The 20,117-nt window shown below is 41.5% G+C and overlaps 2 protein-coding genes, 1 long non-coding RNA gene and 1 pseudogene across 3 annotated transcripts; 2 read left to right on the top strand and 2 right to left on the bottom strand.

Moving 5' to 3' along the window:
- Positions 1-2,615: 2,615 nt before the first annotated feature.
- Positions 2,616-8,883, top strand: cdc23 (CDC23 (cell division cycle 23, yeast, homolog)). Its single transcript, XM_086308570.1, has 16 exons — positions 2,616-2,900; positions 3,328-3,400; positions 4,443-4,580; positions 4,717-4,759; positions 4,850-4,955; positions 5,060-5,192; positions 5,406-5,583; positions 5,685-5,782; positions 5,987-6,068; positions 6,237-6,390; positions 6,519-6,638; positions 6,751-6,826; positions 6,929-6,990; positions 7,118-7,196; positions 8,393-8,512; positions 8,596-8,883. The coding sequence occupies exons 1-16, from the start codon at positions 2,788-2,790 to the stop codon at positions 8,746-8,748; spliced, it is 1,728 nt and encodes a 575-aa protein (XP_086164696.1). The 5' UTR covers positions 2,616-2,787; the 3' UTR covers positions 8,749-8,883.
- A 139-nt stretch (positions 8,884-9,022) lies between these two features.
- Positions 9,023-17,028, bottom strand: kif20a (kinesin family member 20A). Its single transcript, XM_086308569.1, has 19 exons — positions 16,832-17,028; positions 15,583-15,760; positions 15,000-15,110; positions 14,787-14,906; positions 14,456-14,594; positions 14,160-14,335; positions 13,839-13,932; positions 13,385-13,597; positions 12,892-13,003; positions 12,724-12,798; positions 12,474-12,617; positions 12,008-12,176; positions 11,761-11,913; positions 11,446-11,585; positions 11,153-11,255; positions 10,840-11,038; positions 10,662-10,753; positions 10,420-10,557; positions 9,023-9,926 (listed from the first exon to the last, which is right to left on the bottom strand). Exons 2-19 carry the CDS (start codon positions 15,748-15,750, stop codon positions 9,549-9,551), a joined length of 2,724 nt encoding a protein of 907 aa, XP_086164695.1. The 5' UTR covers positions 15,751-15,760; positions 16,832-17,028; the 3' UTR covers positions 9,023-9,548.
- Positions 17,029-17,150: 122 nt separating this feature from the next.
- LOC147320509 (uncharacterized) lies at positions 17,151-18,851 on the top strand. Its single transcript, XR_015131151.1, has 3 exons — positions 17,151-17,455; positions 17,607-17,747; positions 17,882-18,851. It is a non-coding gene; the product is annotated as an uncharacterized LOC147320509 (long non-coding RNA).
- A 131-nt stretch (positions 18,852-18,982) lies between these two features.
- On the bottom strand, positions 18,983-20,037 carry LOC147320510 (uncharacterized; annotated as a pseudogene).
- Between the last annotated feature and the right edge of the window lie 80 nt (positions 20,038-20,117).

A 20,117-nucleotide genomic window follows, 5' to 3' on the forward strand; every position in this document is an offset into this window, starting at 1 on the left:
GAATGGAGAGACCTCAGAACACCATCCACGTTTTCAACCAGACCATGCTCTGATGTTGTGAGGAGTGGTGATATGTGTATGATTACTGAGACGGATTGTGAAACAAGTTGAAGGGCCATGTGATTTCAATTTTTGGTAAACCTCCAGTTCTTAGCAGGTCTTAAAATTACGTAAGCAGGAAATAGAACCTGAAATTTTTACTTACCTCCCGAAAGACCCCAGGGCAACAATTTATTCGTGGTCCTCTAATGACACTGTACATAACAGCGGTAATATTATTTTGAATGATTGCTCTTAGCCTGATAGGCCGAAGGACACTGTCTCAGCTAAACTATGGACACGCACACACACACACTTACACTGATAAGCACTCACTCATCCCCCTCCCTTTCCAACGCCTTCGATGCTTGTGCCCTACCGGGGATGATAGCAGTCAACTGGACCAGCACAGATGCTGCAGGACCGGATGCGCTGTCTACGCCGGCTCTCTCTTACCCTTTACCCGCCTCTGTTGCTTGTCTCGTGTTTCTATGGTGTATTGATAGTCATGTGCTTTTGTGCTGAGGTGTTTTTTCTTTTATCAAACTGTTCTCCCACTAGGAGCTCAGTCTGAGTGGAGGTTTTTTTCTCCTCCTCTTACCTCATGTAGTGTATTTTCGTTGTTTTTTTCCTATCAGCCTACCTTCTGACATGTCTGCCCAATGTGATGTTTGTGTAAAGTTGGTCAGAAGGTTCCTTTGTGAGTGCGCATGCGCCATTAGCGTGCTGCCTGCTGTAACCCCTAATTTCCCTCGGGATGAATAAAGTATTCTGATTCTGATATGATTCTGATTCTGAAATGAACGACATAACATGACATGTAACAGCATTTCTTTATTTGTTTGACAAAAATGTTGCCAAAATGCAGAAATATTGTATGTCTAGGTACAGAGTAAATGATCTTCCACAGAAATTAAGAGATTAAATAGCATCCAGGTGCTTCTAATCAGCTCTTGATTAACTCTTGATTAATCATCAGCAAGTGTGAGCACCTTTATAAAAATCAAGTCTTGGCAGTTTGCTGCTGAGCATTCAGTGTGTGTTAACAGAATGCCAAGGAGGGAAGATCTCCGCAGTGATTTTAGCGAAGCAATTGTTACTGCCCATCAATTTGGGAAGGGTCATAAGGCCATTTCCAAACAATCTGAACTCCATCATTCTACATTGAAAAAGATTATTCACAAGTGGAAAACATTCGAGACAGATGGCAATGTTCCCAGGACTAAATGTTCCAGCAAATTCGGGATCAGACCATGAAATGGTCAGAGAAATTGTAAAAAAAAAAAATTGTAAAAATTAAAAAACAAAAAAACAAGAGCTACACCTCAGACTCTACAGCAGGCTACAGCTAAAGCCATTAGCTTTAAAGTTCATGACAGTACAATTAGAAAAAGACTGAACAAGTATGGTTTTGATTGCGAAAGAACATGAAAGCACAGCTTAGGTTTGCCAAATTGCATTCTGAAATGCTTGACCATAATACAGTGCCAAGTCTGATGAAAACCAAACACAGCATATCAGCACAAACATCTCATAACAACTCCACGGTGGTGGAAGAGTGATGATTTGGAATTGTTTTGCAACCACAGGACCTGTGTGCCTTGTAGTCACTGTGTCAACCATGAACTCCTCTGTATACCAAAGTATTCTAGTGTCAACTGTGAGGTCATCTGACTGAATGGCAGAAAATGATAAGAATCAAGGTGTTGCAATGGCGCAGGAAAATGTTGTGGTGAGACAGTAAGGGTGGTCTTTGTGCAAAAACAAATGCCTGCAAACCTCAATGAACTCAAACAGTGGTGGAACGAGTGTGCTAAAACTCCTTCAAAATAACGTGAGAGACTGATTAAGTCATACCGAAAAAGATTTCTTCAAGTTAATTTGCTATTGCTGCTAAAAGTTGAACTACAAACTATAAAACCATGGTGTGTAATTAGTTTTTCAAATACCGCTTTGCATTTAGCATTTTATTTTGTTATCATTAATCTTTCACTCTCTTCCACAGAGTGCCTTTTATCCTGCCTTCCTCAACTCACCGGTGGAGACAGATGGCTGTCCCTCCCTGAGATTTTTTCCTGTTAAAAGGAAGTTTTTCCTTCCCACTGTCGCCAAGAGCTGGCTTACTGGGGGTAGTGTGTTTGTTAAGGGTTTCTCTCTATAATTTCAATTCTTCTTTGCCTTGCACTATAAAGACTATATGTTGTTGTGATTTGAAGCCATATAAATAAAACTGAATTGAATTTTTCTCATTTTAAAATCCAGGACAGATCCATTTTTTATGTCCTGTAACGTGCGGTGGAGATTAAGCCAGCCGCGGAGGTGTGCAGGTGGATAGCGAATGAGCAACAGCTTCTGACTTTCCAAAAAGTACTCATTTATTTACAATATCAAAAATAAAAGTGCTACCTCTACCACACATTACTAAAGAGCACACTAGTCCGCGTACACACGGGAACATCCATTACAGGAGGAGTGCGAAGAAGAACAAAAAGGGGGTGACACCAGTCGTGAGACAGGAGGCGCCGCCATGTGGTGATACACTGCATTACGATAGTAACTGTTACAGTCCTTTTATGCAAAATCTTAGAAATGAACGAGGGTGTACTTTCCTTTTTACCAATTTTTACCTTTTTACTAGTTTTGAGACGGAATATTGACAGAGAGGGTTTTATTTTGGAGGAAAAGCGGAAGAGGAAGAGGGACAGCCTCTTTGAAACTTCCACCAATAGCGTACTTGCTTGGTAAAATATGAAAATGGCGGCTCTCTGTAGTGAGTTTGGGGATCTGTTACAAATCAAAAAACAGCTAATATCGGTGATATCGCTTTGCAAAGAAAGAGGACTTTTACACAGCGCAAAGTGGTGAGACTCCCAGTGAATAATGTGCCATTAGCTGGCTGTCTTTTTGCTCTTTACAGTAAGCGTTGACGTCTAGTTACGTGTTAGCTGCGTTAGCACTGATAAAAAAAAATCAGTCTCTGTATTAGCTAGCTGTTTATTGCCGTTAACTTTGCTGTCAGTGTCACCTTAAACATAAGCAGACCGTATATGTAGATTTACTAGTTGTGTTGACAAAGTCCACTATGTGTAACGTCAGTGTTGCCTGTGCCTGAGGTATAACTTGGTTCAGGTCGTCTCTCTAGTCAGTTGTTTTTGATCAGTAAATTAAAACTGGGGAGTTTAGATGAATGGAAATAAACGAACTGATGTCAGATGAGGAAGAAATCTAATGCTAAATGTTGCACTTAGGTGTTAATATTAAAATTGCGGTTGTTCCTTTACATTTTAGGGCTTCTGAATTGGCATTTGCTTTGGATCCTCTGCCAAAGGATGAACTGCCACCAACATCCCCTTTAACAGAGGTTTGTAAAACTGTCATGACTGAGGACCCTTCTGGGTTTCAGTTGTTACTGATGTTTCTTTTTCTTATTTCTTCGTTCTTTCACATGCAGTACAGTTTGTTCCAGTTCTTCATTCGTGTCTGTGAAACGGTGCAAAATTGTCACTTGTAAACACGTGTTTTATAGCTCCATTATTACTACATTACATTGGAATCTGATATGTTACCTGTGGCATGACTCCCGTCTTGTGGAGGACAACCCTTAATGCTTTATGGCTCAGGTCTAGTTTTATGTTTGGACTCCTCCAGAAATACTCGTGCAAGTGAACTGCAGATCCAGAGTGCTTAAGGTTTTGCACAAACCGGTCCGATGTCGTGCAAACCTCCCTGGAGTATTATTTTCATAGAAAAATCGACACCCTGGTTGTGCAAGAAAATTGAACTCTAGGCTCATCAGTGAGTTTTAATGCCACTGGAGTATAATCGAGATTTTAACTGGGTGTTAAAAGGTTAGTACATTTACTAAAATGGATCGAAATAGCAATTAGTAATTAAAGTGCCGTATTTGTTGTATTTTCATCAATGACACTTGCGTGTTTGTGTATACACTTGAAGGTGTAGAATCTCCAAATAAACCCCAGTGCCAGTGTCTATTGTGATAAAGGAAGAAGTCACTCAGTGGCATTGTGGGAACTCTGATGTTTTACTGTTTAGTTAACAGGTGTGTAGAACAGGAATTGGCTATATCAAGATTTGTCTGCGCACACAATCTTTTCAAAATGTGTTTGTCTTTAATTTTGATCGTTTAGGATATGTGGATATGGGTGTGGTGATAATTTTCATACTATACTATAATATGAATAAATAATGATCCGGAATTTATCTAAAGTTTGATAAGAATTAAAAGACAATAAAGACAGACAGATTTTCTGGCAGGTGGCAGAATATTATTTTTCACATGTGTATATTGCCCCCTGTTGACAGTTCTTGCAATGTAGATATTAAGATGATCTTGTAATAACTTAATGATGTTATTCAAATGGCTCTTATTTGTCATCATGCAGGAAGATGCACAAGACCTGGATGCACTTACACTGGCCAAATCATACTTTGACCTGAAAGAATATGATCGTGCTGCTTACTTTCTGAAAGGCTGTCGCAGTCAGAAAGCTTATTTCCTCTATATGTATTCTCGCTATCTGGTAAGATTCTGTAGATGTCGAGCATGCCCACGTCCTTTTGATCCTTCCTTTTTATTTCATAGGAAGCCCGATTTTACTTTGATCGTTGCATTTGTAACACATTTTGTCATTGTCCTTCTGTTTTTTCTTTTTTCAGTCGGGCGAGAAAAAGAAGGATGATGAGACTGTGGACAGCCTGGGTGAGGAATTCTTATTTTAGACCCATAAAAGATAAAAATGAGGAATTGTATTAGTCTTTATAGCTTATTTATATATTTTCTGTGTTTTAGGCCCTCTGGAGAAGGGTCAGGTGCGCAATGAAGCTTTGCGCGAGCTAAGGGTCGAGCTCAGTAAGAAGCATACTGCAGGAGAGTTGGACGGCTTCACCCTCTATCTGTAAGATTGCTCCTCCATAGTGAAACACATTACTGCCATTATGCAGACGTATACAGTGGATTACTTACAGATGATATCATGTTTGTGTCTGTGTGAACACACAGGTATGGGGTGGTTCTAAGAAAGCTGGATCTTCCGAAAGAGGCCGTGGACGTGTTTGTTGAGGGAATACATGCACTTCCACTGCACTGGGGCGCATGGCTGGAGCTCAGTAACCTTGTCACCAATATTGAAATGGTAACAAGCCTTATGCTCTGACACACAGAAACTGTGGAAACTGATAGCATTTATTTCCATAAGCTAACTCACCAAATCCACAGCAACAGTTTCAATTAAAAAATCACTCCTTTTTTAAAAATAATTTTAAAATACAGGGTCCACATATTCAGTAAATGTTCAGAAATATTTCACCTTGAAGTGACTCTGTCTGCTTCTACCGCTTCCCCTCAGCTGAAGTCACTGTCTCTGCCAGACTGCTGGATTAAAGACTTCTTCATGGCCCACATGTACACAGAGCTGCAGATGATCAAAGAAGCATTGCAAAAATACCAGAACCTAATAGAGGCTGGCTTTTCGAAAAGTACCTACATCATCTCACAGATTGCTGTGGCCTACCACAATATCAGAGGTTTGTTTTTTTCTCTACTTTTTCAGTGGAAATTTTGAATTTCTGATGAATGGCATGTAAGCGGGCCTAGTCTTACAGCACGCTGTCTCCCCTTCTTTCAGATATTGATCAAGCTTTGGCTCTGTTCAATGAGCTGAGGGAGCAGGATCCGTATCGTATCGACAACATGGACACATTCTCAAATCTGCTTTATGTCAAAGTAAGTGTATGCCAATTGCAATGTGAGATCTGAAGAACATTAGTCAATAATCAGTATGACTGATGTGGTTTGCACAAAGACATGGGGGCCAGTTTCTGTATTATTTCAGTGAGGGGTCAAAGGAAAAGAAATTGTAGAAAATAGGAAAGTCAGTATCATAACTGAAATTTTGTAGTGTTGCTGATTGTAATCATGTTTCCACAGAGCATGAAGCCAGAGTTGAGCTATTTGGCCCACAACCTGGTGGAGATTGACAAGTACAGAGTGGAGACGTGCTGCGTTATCGGTAAGCATTGAACTAATGAGATTAGAGGTCACCGGCTGCAAGAGGACGTTACTTATGCTAGTTTTAAAACAAATGGATCGTTCATTATGTACATGTAATCCATAATATATGTTGTAAAAGAAAACTAGTGTTTCCTGTACTGCAGTAAGTCGTGTGTCTGATCCACAGGTAACTATTACAGCTTACGCTCTCAGCATGAGAAAGCAGCTCTCTACTTCCAGCGGGCCCTCAAACTGAACCCTCGCTGTCTCGGTGCCTGGACACTCATGGGACACGAGTACATGGAAATGAAAAACACTTCAGCTGCCATTCAAGCCTACAGGTCAGTCTGGATATCTCATAGTCGCGCTCAGCATCTGCATCATCAGGATGTATTTATTATCAGGTGACACAGGTCTGGAGGTTTAAACGGATTTATGATTTTAGTCTCGTGTCCTTTTTCTTCCTCAGACATGCCATTGAAGTGAATAAGCGAGACTACCGTGCCTGGTATGGTCTTGGTCAGACATACGAGATCCTCAAGATGCCCTTTTACTGTTTGTACTATTATCGAAAGGCTCACCAGCTCAGGTTTGGACTTAAGCTAAGCAGATGATATTTCATGCTGCTGTTATAAAGAATGGACGGTTTTTGGAAGAAAACTTATACATATATATAAACACTTGTTGGTTTTTTTTCTCAGGCCGAATGACTCTCGCATGTTGGTCGCACTGGGTGAAAGCTACGAAAAACTGTCACAGCAAGCCGAAGCCAAGAAGGTACACATCTACCCATTGCCAGTAATTAACAGTAGTTTCTGTAGTCAGTTCCAAAGCTTTTTTCTTGATTCTAACTTGTGTCATGGATTTATTTTTGTGAAGTGTTACTGGAGAGCATATTCTGTCGGAGATGTAGAGAAAATGGCTCTGCTCAAACTGGCAAAGTAAGTGTTTATCACTATATTGAGCTGAACAACAGTGCTCTGAAGAAACGAGGCTCTGATCTGCTGCTCGATATTTATTTTCCTTTTTTATATATTTATTTTTCTGGTTGTTTGTTATTTTTGTCAGGCTCCACGAACAGCTGAATGAGTCTGACGATGCTGCCCAGTGTTACATGCTTTACATTCAAGACATTTTCTCTTGTGGGGTAAGCACTTTAAATTAAGCTCTGACACTCATATTCTCAGGGTCTAGGATTGCGATGATTTGCTCTTTCAAGTGAGATCACGATGCTTCAGCTTGCTATTATTATGTATTAGTTATTATGCATTATTATTAATTTGTTTCATGTGATAGAGCCTGACTGGCAAGCAAAGATGACTTGGTAAACTGTAATCCAGGTTTTGTCTCCCAGCGTCACTGAATGCAGCATCCTTTCATGTTTCTTCCCAAACTGAAGGGGCTTTAGATCCAGTCTATTAATGCGTGTGGATTTGGAATCGGCAATCATTAATGGGTTTCATTTTATCTACTACAAACAAAAATGGGCCAGCATGTTTCTTTTCCTGGGGACCAGACAGAGTTTTAGACGGTAAACAAAGGCCAGATCTTGAAAAAGGCATTTCACTTTTTTAAACTGTCTGGTTTACAGTGAAAAGGTTCATTAAATAAAATAATCCCTTTAAATGCTATATCAACTTTAGCCTACATCCACACAGTGTCTGTCTGATTATCACTGCTGCGCAGGCAACTGATTTAACACAATGTTTTATGTTGTAAATATTGACTCCAGACAACTGTTCAGCCGTCATCAAAATCCAGCATTACCCTTACAATACATGATCATAAATATGAAGGAAATCCAATTATGCTGTTATCTAGGTGATCTCTATAAACCGATTCTTTAATATAGAGAAACTGTTGACAGTGTTTTGAACATTTGGACAGGCTTCAGTTGCATGCAAGTGAAGCCTGTGTAGAGGAACGTGTCACATGACTAACATAACTTAGCTATTGTTCTGCAACAATTTAGCTTTTAATACTTTGTGTGTATTAATAAATAATGTCCAGAGCAATGAAAATCTTGACCCAAGTATTGGTTAAATTATTAGAAGGCCTCCAAAATTAGCTGTTGCCCCCCCAGGGCCAAAGCCAGCAGATTGAGTTATCTCTGCAAGCAAAAACAGACTTAAATACCAATGAAATACAGAAATGCATCATTGCATCAGTTCATTTTCTGCTGTTTTACTCGTGTGTTAATTAGCCAAATGGGAACAATTAAGAGGATGACATCGGTGGCTGGAGGTTCCAGCCCTCTGGCTCTGTTTTTCCCCACTTGTGCTCCAGGTCATGTGTTGCATTAATATAAAGGAATATAGTTCTAACCAAACTAAGTCTTGTCAGGAACAACTGGAGCATGCTGAGGTGAGCACAGCCCTGCGGTACCTGGGCCAGTACTATTTCAAGAACAAGCTCTATGATGAGGCATCCCTTTGCGCTCAGCGCTGTTGTGACTACAATGACGTAAGTGTTCCTGTACGATTTGAGCATCTTGTTTTAGTTGCTGTTGTGTGGTCGGTACTGATCGGTCATGCCTCGTCTTGCAGGCACGTGAGGAAGGAAAGGCTCTGTTGCGGCAGATCTCACAGGTCAGAGATCAAATCGAGACACCTTCAGCAGACCTGTTTGCACCACTCTCAAACAACAACACTCCAATCAGGAGGGTGTCTCCCCTGAATCTCATCTCATTTACACCCTGACACCAACTCTCTTCTTCATTGGCTTAAAAAAATATGGACAATTTACCTATCTTGTGACATGAAACTGCTCTGAAGGTTATCTTGACGAGGGCTGCGTTGGAATTTACATAATAAACTGCATTTGTTTTTGTAAAACTAGCAATCCTGACCATTTTTGTCCAGCCCATGACATTGTCTTTGCTGGAAATGTGAAAACAATCAGCGTACCTGCAGTAAGCACTGGACAGGTCAGTATGCACGGTGCAGCATCGCATACAGTAAATACCCATTTCTTGTTTTTGGTAAGGTTTAATGGTCAATAGTGCAATACTACAAAAAGAATCCCAAATAAAATGTTCAAGAGCAAACAGACAAGATTAACATGTATATATGAATGAACGAACACACAGTCTAAAGTTTACAGCACAGAGCATACAAATGGGAATTTGACTTCTCACTTCATTGCTCATCGGTATGGTTTATGTGTAAATAGTTTACAGCAGTCTTTGCAGGGACTGACTGGAAAGGGTAAAATAATTTACTACAGTTTTAAAGCATGATTATTATTCAGGCTGCTCAAATGTGTTTGTAGGATTTATATTGAGTGGTGGAGGGAGAGTACAGCACAAAAGGCACAAAGTGGAGTTGCAGAGGCAGAGCAGGTTGATTAACACACATGCACTATTTTAACCATACAGTCACTAAGCAGCTTTACCTCAGCTTAAAGCATTAACAGTTCAGTTGATGCCAATAATATAGTTAAAGTAGAAAAACATAAAAAAATATTATAAAGACAACAGCAACTTAGTTTGCTTTAAAGTTCAGTACTTCCCCCTGAGATTACGAGGGGTGACGACCGGACTAGGAAGTGGAGATGGCTGACGGGACCGCAAAATCCTTGAGGAGGGGGTCAGATTTGCATCCTCGGCAGCACGGGTGTTGTATTTACGTGTTGGGGTGCGAGATGGGAACAGAGACTGGAAAAACTGTCGTTTTTGCGGCGGACGGTTTTCGGGGTCGCTCGGTGCGCCGGCGCCACAGCCTCTCCTTTTGCAGGAGCCCGGCATGCTGGGGGCAGCAAAGCCAGACGGGGGCAGCTGGGGAGGGAGGGACTGTGTTTGGGCCAGGGTCTGCGCTTTCCGCCTCAAGTCGGCTTTGACCAGCATCAGGTCGTTCTGGAGCTCCATAAGGATCTGGCCCTGAGAAGAAGAAGTCAGTTGACAGGGGGTGAGGTTAGACAGGAGCAGAGAGGGAAGGGAGGGCTGTTTAGTTTCAGAAGGTGAGGCAAAAAGCAACAGCTAAACATGCTCTAGCTCATTGACAGCTTTGTGCAGATGTTAGAAACCTTGTTTTAGTTTAAAATCTGCCGGTGCAAGTGAGTTAGGAGAAGAAAACGACAGTTTAAAATGAGAACTGCTCATAATATAATGCAGGTTTTTTTTTTTTTTTTTTTTTTTTTAAAAGAGTTCATGCATTTTATCCTCACAAGCTGCTTCTAACTAGGAGGAAAAAGCGCTTTTAAACTCTGCACTGATGGAAATTTAACATGCAGTTTGCAAAATGTGTTCAATACTTTCTCAGCTGTTGCAGAACACAGAGGGCTGAGCACCCTGTTAAATAATTTAAAGAAAATCTTAGTTTACAAGTAAAACTGAATGTGCAAATTGCACACTGCACATTGCTTGACTCTACCTGTTTGGCTAAAGTCTCATCTGCAGCTGTTAAAGCGTGGCGCAGCCTCTCCCCTCCTGTGTTGCGACAGCAGGCTCTTTCACCAGACTGCAGGTCCACCCCCAGCCTCTGCAGATTGAGGCGCAGCTGACGCAGGTTCTGTTGTAAAAAACAAGAAATATATACACACATACAAATTTTAATCTTTCAAACAGTCCAGAGACTCACATGCAGCAGTGAGTTTGTGTAGAGCATGTACTGACCCGCTGACCCTCCTCCAGCTTGCGGTCAGCAGCAGAGGTGAGAGTGCCAGCACTACCTGGCACTTCTAGCTGCATCTTAAGCTTTGTCACCTCTGCACAGACAAACAGAACAAATCAGTCAGCCATCATGAACAATATCCTTGTGCATATAATCAGAAATCTTCCAGTCAGACTGTACCTTGAGTCTTGGTGCACAGCTCAGTGCGGCACTGGTCGAGTTCAGTGCGCAGTCTGCCGAGCTCATTCTGCGTACTGACGCGCTGAGAGCGGCGAGGGCCCTCAGAGTCTCCAGGTGGCGCCGTCATGGGGGCTGCTTCATTTGCCTTCTTTTTTTCCTCAAGAGCAGCAGACAGAGCTTCAATCTCCTGATCACGTTCCTGGGAGAACGGAAATAAATTTGGTAGAGATTCAGCGAGAGCATCGCAAACAGTTGCGAATGCTTAATTTGCAGAGAATGCAAAGCATTACAAACTTTCAAGTCATTAACTGACCTTTAGCTCCTGGGTGTAGAATTTCTTCAGGTGTTTCTGCAGGCTATTTATCTTGTCTTCATACCTCTCTTCAATGAGCGCCCTCTCAGCATCCAGTGTCTCACTACAGGGTGAGAAGATATAAAATGTTGCTATATGTAGTCATTACAAAAACAGTTAAACAACACATTTCTCCCAAATCCCTGCCAAGAAAACACTATTAGATGTGCCTACTGCTCCTTACCACTAAAAAGTATTACAAAAAAAAAGCCTTTAAATTGGCATTTCAGATTCAAACAAGCACCCACACACACCTGAAACCATCTTGCATTCTAGAGATGACCTCCATCATCTCAGAGACCACCTGCTCTCTCACATTTGCTTCTAGGACTTCTTTCTCTTCCCGCTGGCGCTGCACCTCTCTCTTCAGAACATCAATGGCCTGCAGCAAAGCCTTAATGTAGAACAGTCGGCTGTTAGAACAATAGATTTTTGACAGTTTTCGACACATTTAAGATGTTACGGTTACTTGGTTTAAGTAGTGTTTCAAAATAAAAGGTTGATTTATTTTGTCAGTGAAATAAAAGTGCTTAATATTTAGGTGTTACATAAAAAGCAGAGGATGTTACCTTAGTATCTAACATGGTGATATCTCCATCGTCGACATCACTCTCATCCTCTTCCTCCTCCATCACCGTGCTGTCGTTACCATTTCCTGTTGGATCACGAAGTAAAGACAGGATGTAGGCCACTCTGGTCTTCGTGGACGGGCCGTGGACGAGCTTAAAGAAGAGAAACGGCACATTTGATTGATCTCACACAGGACGCAAAACTAAACCAGCCACTCAGGTACTCGTGTACAAATGAGTTTCTTACTTGGGTAGCAATAGCAGAGAATTTGAGGGCCTGGAGGGTCTCGTCATAGATGGATGCACATGGATTGATGTTGACCACCATGGTGGAGGTTCCTCGCCCACAGAAGAAACCCTGCAGGACACGGGTCAGCTTACTGTCCCTGAAAGGCACCACTTGAGGAGGCCGTGACCTGTTGATGCAGTAGGAAAACATATTAAAACCCATTTGGTCATTAAATCTTTATATGTACAATAGCAAAAAACAAAAACGCCCTAAAAGCTGTAAAAGTTGATTTAGTGCAGGAAATCCACACGCCATAAATTAGCGGATCAATAATTTAATTACTGCAGAAGCTGACGTGAAGAAAATTTATAGCAATTTAGCATTTTCGATCTTGAGAGCAGAAAAGCAGTAAAAAGCTCCACAAGATGATCTGTTTCAACCATTTCTCTAATTTACTACACCACCTAAACATTTTAAAACGTACTTATTGCTCTGGTTGTGCCTCAGGGCAGCAATGCAGCGCCCCAGTGTTAGGAGGGAGGTGTTAATGTTGTTGGCCTCCTTCATCCTCTCACCATTACGCTGATCTTTACAGCGTTCGGACCCAGCCAAATCACACACAGTCAGCCTAAAAAGGAGACAGACTTACATTATCACCTTTACAAACTCTAATCAATATAAGTTAAAATGACCCAAAACTGAAATCAAGACTGGGTAATTAAAAGCCAACTTACTCGCTGATGTGCATGGCCTGGCCTGAATTTGCTCCAGGGTGGACGTGCAGGACACGGAGGGAAAAGATGCTGTGGCTGTGTAAGTGATACGTTTATGATCAGAGTGTCCACAAGTGTAACTCAAATTAAGGTTTCAATAGGTAAACACGTCATTTAACATGCTCCTACCTGCGACTGGAGTTCTGGTTGAGGTGAGTGCTGGCGAAGCTTTGGTTGCGACGCCCAACTCTCAGAATCCTCCAGGCTTCCTCGGCGCTGCGGATCTGGATCCAGGTCAGGTCTGATACAACAGGAAGAAGCACAATGTGGTGCACGTGAAGGAGCTGCAGCAGTAGTTACACATGCTGTTATGCAGGAAACATGAATTAAGCTAACGTAGTGTTCAAAGTCGTGACCATCTTTTGCACAGTTCTTTATTCATGCACTCATTCATTGTGGTGTGTTGTTGCACTCCCACAAACACAAAGTCTACAAAGACTGCAGGTAGAGTTGAGGAAAATGAAAGAAGCAATTTACAGTTTTTAAACATCATTTCCTGCCTGATGAAGCGTAACATACATCAGATGAGAGCGGCTGCCTGGTGGGAATGAGCCTCAGGAAGTTCAGGCCAACATACTTTGATCTAGTTTTAACTCCATTCCTGTGAATGAGCCACTGTTACCTTTCACGTAGGGGTTGCCCTGCTTGTCGTCGCTTAGCCGCAATGTGACTCTCTTCCGGGGCTGCTGGGAGGGCGAGGCGTCCAGTAGGTCGTACAGGAACTCGTTGTAGATTTCATAAAAGGACACCCAGATTGAAAACTGCACTCCTTCCTCGAGATCTTCCCCTCCGCTGTGCGACAGGCTGTCCGGCTCCAGACAAACACTGTCCGTGTCTGCAGAGGCAAATTAAAAGTCACATGTTTGTTTTGTTTTTTTAAGGCAGTAATGATTTTAATATAAAGAAAGCAGTGTTTAAACTGGAAATTGGTATGTGCTGCACAAACAACGCTGATGTTGACTTCTTATATTGTAAACAGTGCTGTGTACTCATCAAACACCAACTATTCTACTCCAAATACAGCATGTGGTGCATTTAGCAGAAAATTGACTCCATTTAGGAATGAAAATCCTCACCTTCCAGCTGAGTGCCAAAGGTAGCGGTAGCAGACAGTCCTCCGATGCCACTATCCCAGCTTGTGGTGGTGCCAGTGCAACGAGAATTCCCATCCTGAAATCCACAAGAGGAAGGAGAATCAGAAGATGCATAATTCATCTGCAGGAAAACATTTAACCAAGTAGCAGTCTGCAAGGAAAAGAACATGCCAAATATACCAAAGTGTAGTCACATACGTTTGGAGCACCACAATGTCCAAATGCATCCTAAAATTCACCTTGTTGCTACAATGTGTTCCAGAGTAATGCTGTAAGGCCTTTAAAAGTCATATTTATGTTTACCTCTTTGAGCAGAGAGTTTCTGCGGATTTCCTCTGCCTTGACCTCATTGGCACTGAGCTGCCTCACATCCTGGTATAAGACAGGCTTCAGGTTCATGCCACCGTACAGACGGCCCTGCAGTTTCCTAAACAGGGACACTAAAGCCCGGGGCAGCAGGCCTGCCTCTCGACCGCTGCCTGCAGGCCAAAGTTTGACAAGCATGGTTTATGTTGTGCGATTACATAACGAACAAACCTCATAATTAACCCTGGGATTTATGTGTCCAAGTAATATCTGCAGAACAGAAAATAACTCACCCTGAATGGTGTACGTCTTTCCAGAATTGGTTACACCATAAGTGTAGAGAAGTCTATTTTCTCCTCGAAGCACATCGTTTATCATCGCCTTCATTGTGCTCTCATAAAACTGTTGCTGCGCTGTCTCAGGACCAAATATCTAAGGGGACATTTAAAGAAAAAAAAAAAACAAACATCTTCACTGGTCTGTTTCACTCCAGCATTCTCATTTTCTTCAAGTTCTTCTCTGAAAATATTATTACGCGATTACTACAGTTTTTTTCTGAATGGGTTTTCAGTTTTGGAAACAGTATGTTTAAGTAAAGAGGAGCTACACATACGACTCTCCTACCTTCGTGAAACTGAACTTGTGAATACTCGGAGTGATGCCTCGTTCTGCTGCTCTCATGTTCTGAGAGTCATTTGGAGCTTTAAGCAGCAGGGTCTCTTCGTCTTGGATAGCCACACAACCCTAAAAGAAAAACAAAATAGACTCAAGTACAGTTTCAGAGTATTGAAAGCTTTTATCCTAGAAGAAACAAAAATGTCGACCTTAATGTCTTACCTGCTCTTCCCCTCTGGATCTCTCCGTGTCAGTAAGTGGTCGGATGCGCAGGAAAACCTTCACCCTCTCGGTGGCCCCTTCATCGCAGCTTTGAGATTTCACTGCTACTTTCTAAACACACAAGCATCTTTGTAAATGTTTTGATGGTAGAATGGAAAAATATTAACACCACCAAACTGCAATCCCAGGGTTTAGAATTTTACATATTGCATCTCGCTCTACTGCAATACCCATCTGGGCTTTTAATGCCTATTTAAGCCTGCCAGACTGAAGAAAGCAGCTGTGTTTAAGAATCAGAGAGGTATAGCAAGTGAACTGGAAAAGTGTCAGAATGATGTAGTTTAAACAGAATGTTTCCCTGCCTCCCTTTCTTTTTTGGGGGGGCTGTTATTCATCTCCTCTGAAGGAAAAGCGAGGTATGAAATTATGGCTTTGAAAAACAGTTACACCTCTGGCAATATTGATCAATTATATATATAGACACACACAAAAAACAAAAAAATCTCATATAGATTTGTTCTGAACATGTTTTGTTATACCTGAGGGACATATGATTTTTTTTTTTTTTTTTGGGAACTCTTACCGGCCCTGTAATGGATGGCCTGGTGTCCAGGCCCGGGGAAATAACAGAGATCTCTGGTAGACGTGGTCTGGCCAAACCTCTGTGCTCTGCTGCTGTAGATTCAAACACAGCCATTTCCTCCTCCTCATCAGAGGGGCATCCACACGGAGATGACAAAGACAGCGCCATGCCCGTCTATCTGTTCCAAGGATAACACGTTTTCATTAGTATGTAGTAATTCTATTAAAAGGGGATTACAAAATGTTTCAAACATGGGCTTGACTTAGGGCGTGTGCACAAGTCACTTTGAAAGGATAATATAGGCTTGTGTTGGAAAAAAAACAGCAATATACAACATAAAAGATGAAAAACTAAACACACTCACACAAGTGTCTGTGTTGTTTGTAATAATGATGTAATGATGTTATTCTCTGCTCAAGCATTTCATTGCTATGAATTAGTTAAACATGGGTGTGTCGTCATCAAACAAGCTGACAGGTAAAGGAACACTAGTTTACTGTTTAAAGCCAAATTGAACCTGCTTAAGTAGTCAAACAGGAAATATTTCCCAGGCTTTCACCAGACCAGGCAAGTTTGGCATTAGTGCTGATCAATACAACTGCTCTACAGCAGGTCCTGTCATGCTTAGTCTTTGTAGCTATTACGATGAGCGAGTTTAGAAGTCTCGGTTTTTCAATTTCATTCCCTTTTTTTAATCCAAATGGTATTTCGTGTTACACTGAGCAGCATTTAAAAAGTATCAAATCCACGTTTAGCATTCAAAAAAAAAAAAAATCACTCGAGCCATCTTCACCTTTCACTGCTTGTTACAGCAAGAAGACTTTGTGCTTTCAAAAAGTGTCTCAGCACTGAGTGCAACTAAAATAAAAACCTCAGTGCTGAACCTTTACATGTGCAAGTAGCCATGTTTAGCCTCCAGTAAGCACGTAGTAAACGGAGCCTATATTGCAGTGAATTAAACAGAGTCACTTTAATGTTTATACTAGCTAACATACATTTAATAACAATGATTTCTACTACAAGTACCAATATATGCTAACAAAGAGACTTGCTTCCTGGTTTTAAATGGGAAAATCGTGCAGTCACTCAAAACCAAAAACAAGCACACAAAAAACGTAGATATTGCATTTAGCTTAACACACACTTACATAACTCCGTCAAACAGTTATAGTTACAATCTAATATTATTTTTGTAACTATTACGTTATCTTGTTTAACGTCGTATTGCCCACGTTTAAGTAAAACTCACTTTAACTTTCCTGGAATGTCCAAAATGTGCCTGGTTTCCTGTAAGCTCGTTAGCTTAATGTTTACGATAGATCGCCAAAAGCCAACGTTGAGGTAAAACTGTATAAGTTCAACAAACCCTCCTCGTCTCGAGCTCTTAGCACCAGCTGAGCCGCTTTACCCGATTGCTTTTTGGGTTTTTGAACAATGCGCTTCCCCACAGGGAGAGTCGCCGATTGGTTAAAGTGTATCGCCGTCTTCCCTTTGATTGGTTAACAGGGCCTCGCATGGCGCATGGGCTTTGGAATATGACGTCGCGAGAGGGGGTGCGGCCAGGATTTTTGGTCGAGGTGCCATTTTAGTAGGCCAAACAAAGCGAGCGAAAGCACACGAATAATATCCGCTATGGTTCGTACTTGCTGTGTGATGGGTTGTAACGTTAGATCGCACGACCGGCAAGGGAATAAGCTTGAAAATGGGCTGTCTTTTCATTGTTTCCCCACCTGGAAGCAAAACCAGGGAGCTCATGTGTCGGATGTTACCAAAAGAAGGCGTATAGCCTGGATAGCAGCTGTGAGACGAGCTGATATCCAGTTCTCTACCATCCCCAGATATCTGTTGGTGTGTTCCAGACATTTTCATTCGGGTAAATTCTAAATAAGTTCATATTACTCTGTATAGCCTATTAGTTTTATTTCGCTCTGAAGTCATAGCAAATTAGAACAAATATCTCAATGTGTGATTTTGCAGGACTGCGTTCTATTTATAGAGTTGCTAATTACTTAGCATAATTGCAGGCAAACCAGCCTATGAAATGGATGAAACAAATCCTGACTGGGTTCCAACGCTATACATGGGGCACTCCGAAATCCCTGCTTCAAACTTGGACCGTCACAGACGACGAATGCGACGGAAGCAGCAAAGAGCAGCAGTCGGAGGTAAATACAACTCCCACCAACATAAAAAAATGCTCTCACTGTCCGGTAATCAGCTCATAGCTTTTTGATGAGTCATGCACTTTTAAGTGGGCTTCTGGTGAACATTTGCCTTATGCACTCATTGTATCTGACAGGCTTTAGTAATGGAGGAGCAGAGTGTGAAGGTGAGGCCTGCATAGACGTTACATGAAGAGCTGCCAGAGATGGACATGACAGAAGACCGACACCTTAATCACCACGTGATGGAGGCTGTGGCCAAGAGTGGAGGCTGAGGTAGTAGCAACAAATGTAGAAAATGGAGATGGGACAGAGAGAGATGCAGAAGCTAAAAGACAGCCGATGGATTGTGTGTGCTGTGAACAGAGCAGAAATAAACCAGCTGTTGGAGGAGAACAGAACGCTTGAATCACAGTTGAAAAAGACAGCTGAATGAAAAATGTTTTAAAGGATGACACCAAAAAAGTAAAATATTATACTGGAATACCTTGTTTTGCTATTTTACTCTCCTTATTCAACAATGTAAAAGCTTTCCTGCCAGCATCAAAGAAACCGTGGCATTTCCAAATGCTTTTACTCACTCTTCCGCCTTACATTTGATCTTCCTGTCCAGCATCTTTGTGTGCAGAGGTTAAGATCCCCGCATTTACAAAAGGCTTCTGTCAACTTGATGCCAAGGACATTGAAGATACAAGAGCTATTGCCCACCTAATAATTCATGTCGAGCGAGTTGTAGGTAGTTTACGCAACAGGTATAAAATGCTGCATACCACCATGCCAATCAGATTACTTCTTTAATGTGAGGGTGAAGAGGAGGCCCTTCAGGATAAGATAGTAAAGGTTTGCTGCGTTTTGGTGAACATGTGCCCCATTGTGGTAGTAAAACCAAGGGAAAATGAAACTTGCTCTTAAGTACTATTAAGTCTTGTGCTGTGTATATGTAGTTATAATTTTTCAAAAGATACAGTAAATTTACAGAATGTTAGTGAGTGTTATTATGTAAATGCTGTCAATATTTTATGTAAAAAAATTTGTCAGTTGTAAACCATAAACGACATTGATTCTACATTGTAACTGATTTGATGTTCTATAAAGTGGTTTTAATAACAGGCAAAAATTTGTTTGTTTCTTTATTCATCTTTTAAACAGTGGTACTTAGTAAGTACATATTCAGTAAATGAAAATTATTTGCATGGCAATGCACTTCAGGCATCAATCTAGACCCCCTAAATAAAAAGTTATGGGGCATTCAGAACAGAACTATGCTCGGAGAAATATTTTCCCACCAGTTCTGGAAGGCACACTTTTTTTTTTTTCTTTTTTTTGAAGAACTCTTGTGCTCTCTTCAAACGTGGTTCCCAGAAATCTACATCAGGGAAGATGTGTACCACAGCCATGTCTCTTTGAGTCCATGCAACGAGGTCACAGTGGTTGGAGCTGGTGACAAAGTGTTTGCACCTGTAAGTAGTAGGGGTGCGCCCTCTTTAAGTGAAGTCCATTTGCAGCTGACTCCAGGCAGAAGTCTTTATCCTGTGCATCCAATGCCTGCTTAATGCTGTCCGTTGTGTATTTAAAAGGACACTTAATCTCCAGGCACCACTCCCCACAACAGTCACACATTGTGAGATGCTCCAAGTTCAAGAAAAATTGTGTTCACAATAAAACTGCATAAACAAACCTGCAGTTTGTAGTGATGTGCTGCAATTTTTTGGGTGTAGGCCTTTCATGCATCCTCTTCATGCTCCACTCCCCATCTTGTTTGTGTAACAGACAGTTTTCCGGGTAGCTCACACAATTAACAACACTTTGGGCTGGTGTTTCCAAACTTGTGGCAAATACAGCGTGCATCACCGAAGCTGTGATTCTTCCTGCACACCATCGAAACCAACTTCTTGTGCTGAAGTCTTGTGTGTCCTTCAGTAGCTTCTGCCTGCTCTTCAGTCACTGTTGCAGCATTTAGACACTTTACACAGTGCAGCTGTAGAACTGTAAGGCCAAGGAACTGTGTGCCTTTGTTGTGTAAAAATGCCAGAGACTGGGGTAATGTAGGTGAATATACAGTGTATTTAGTGTGATATTTCTCAGTTCCTGACAAACCCACAGCTTTACTGTGTTCCAGCAGTGTATCCAATAGCAGTGACAACTCCTCCAGAGTAGCAGGTGGAATTTTTCTTTTTTGAGGACGGCTTCTTTTGCCTTTCACTACAGACGGCCTGTTTATGTTTTTATCGAGAGCATTTTTTAAAAACGGTGCCTGCTTAAACAAAGCACACATTTCATTGGTTCCTCTCATATCACGTGCTGTAAGTAAATGTGGCATTTGATCATAGCGTGGAGGCAGCATGGCTGTGTATGGGCATGTTTACAAAGGTT

Source organism: Aulonocara sp. 'chitande type north' Nkhata Bay, linkage group LG10 (assembly GCF_057382095.1).
Source record: "Aulonocara sp. 'chitande type north' Nkhata Bay isolate Kocher_YH1m ecotype deep benthic linkage group LG10, A_spYH_male_GT1.1, whole genome shotgun sequence".
NCBI classification, from domain to species: domain Eukaryota; kingdom Metazoa; phylum Chordata; class Actinopteri; order Cichliformes; family Cichlidae; genus Aulonocara; species Aulonocara sp. 'chitande type north' Nkhata Bay.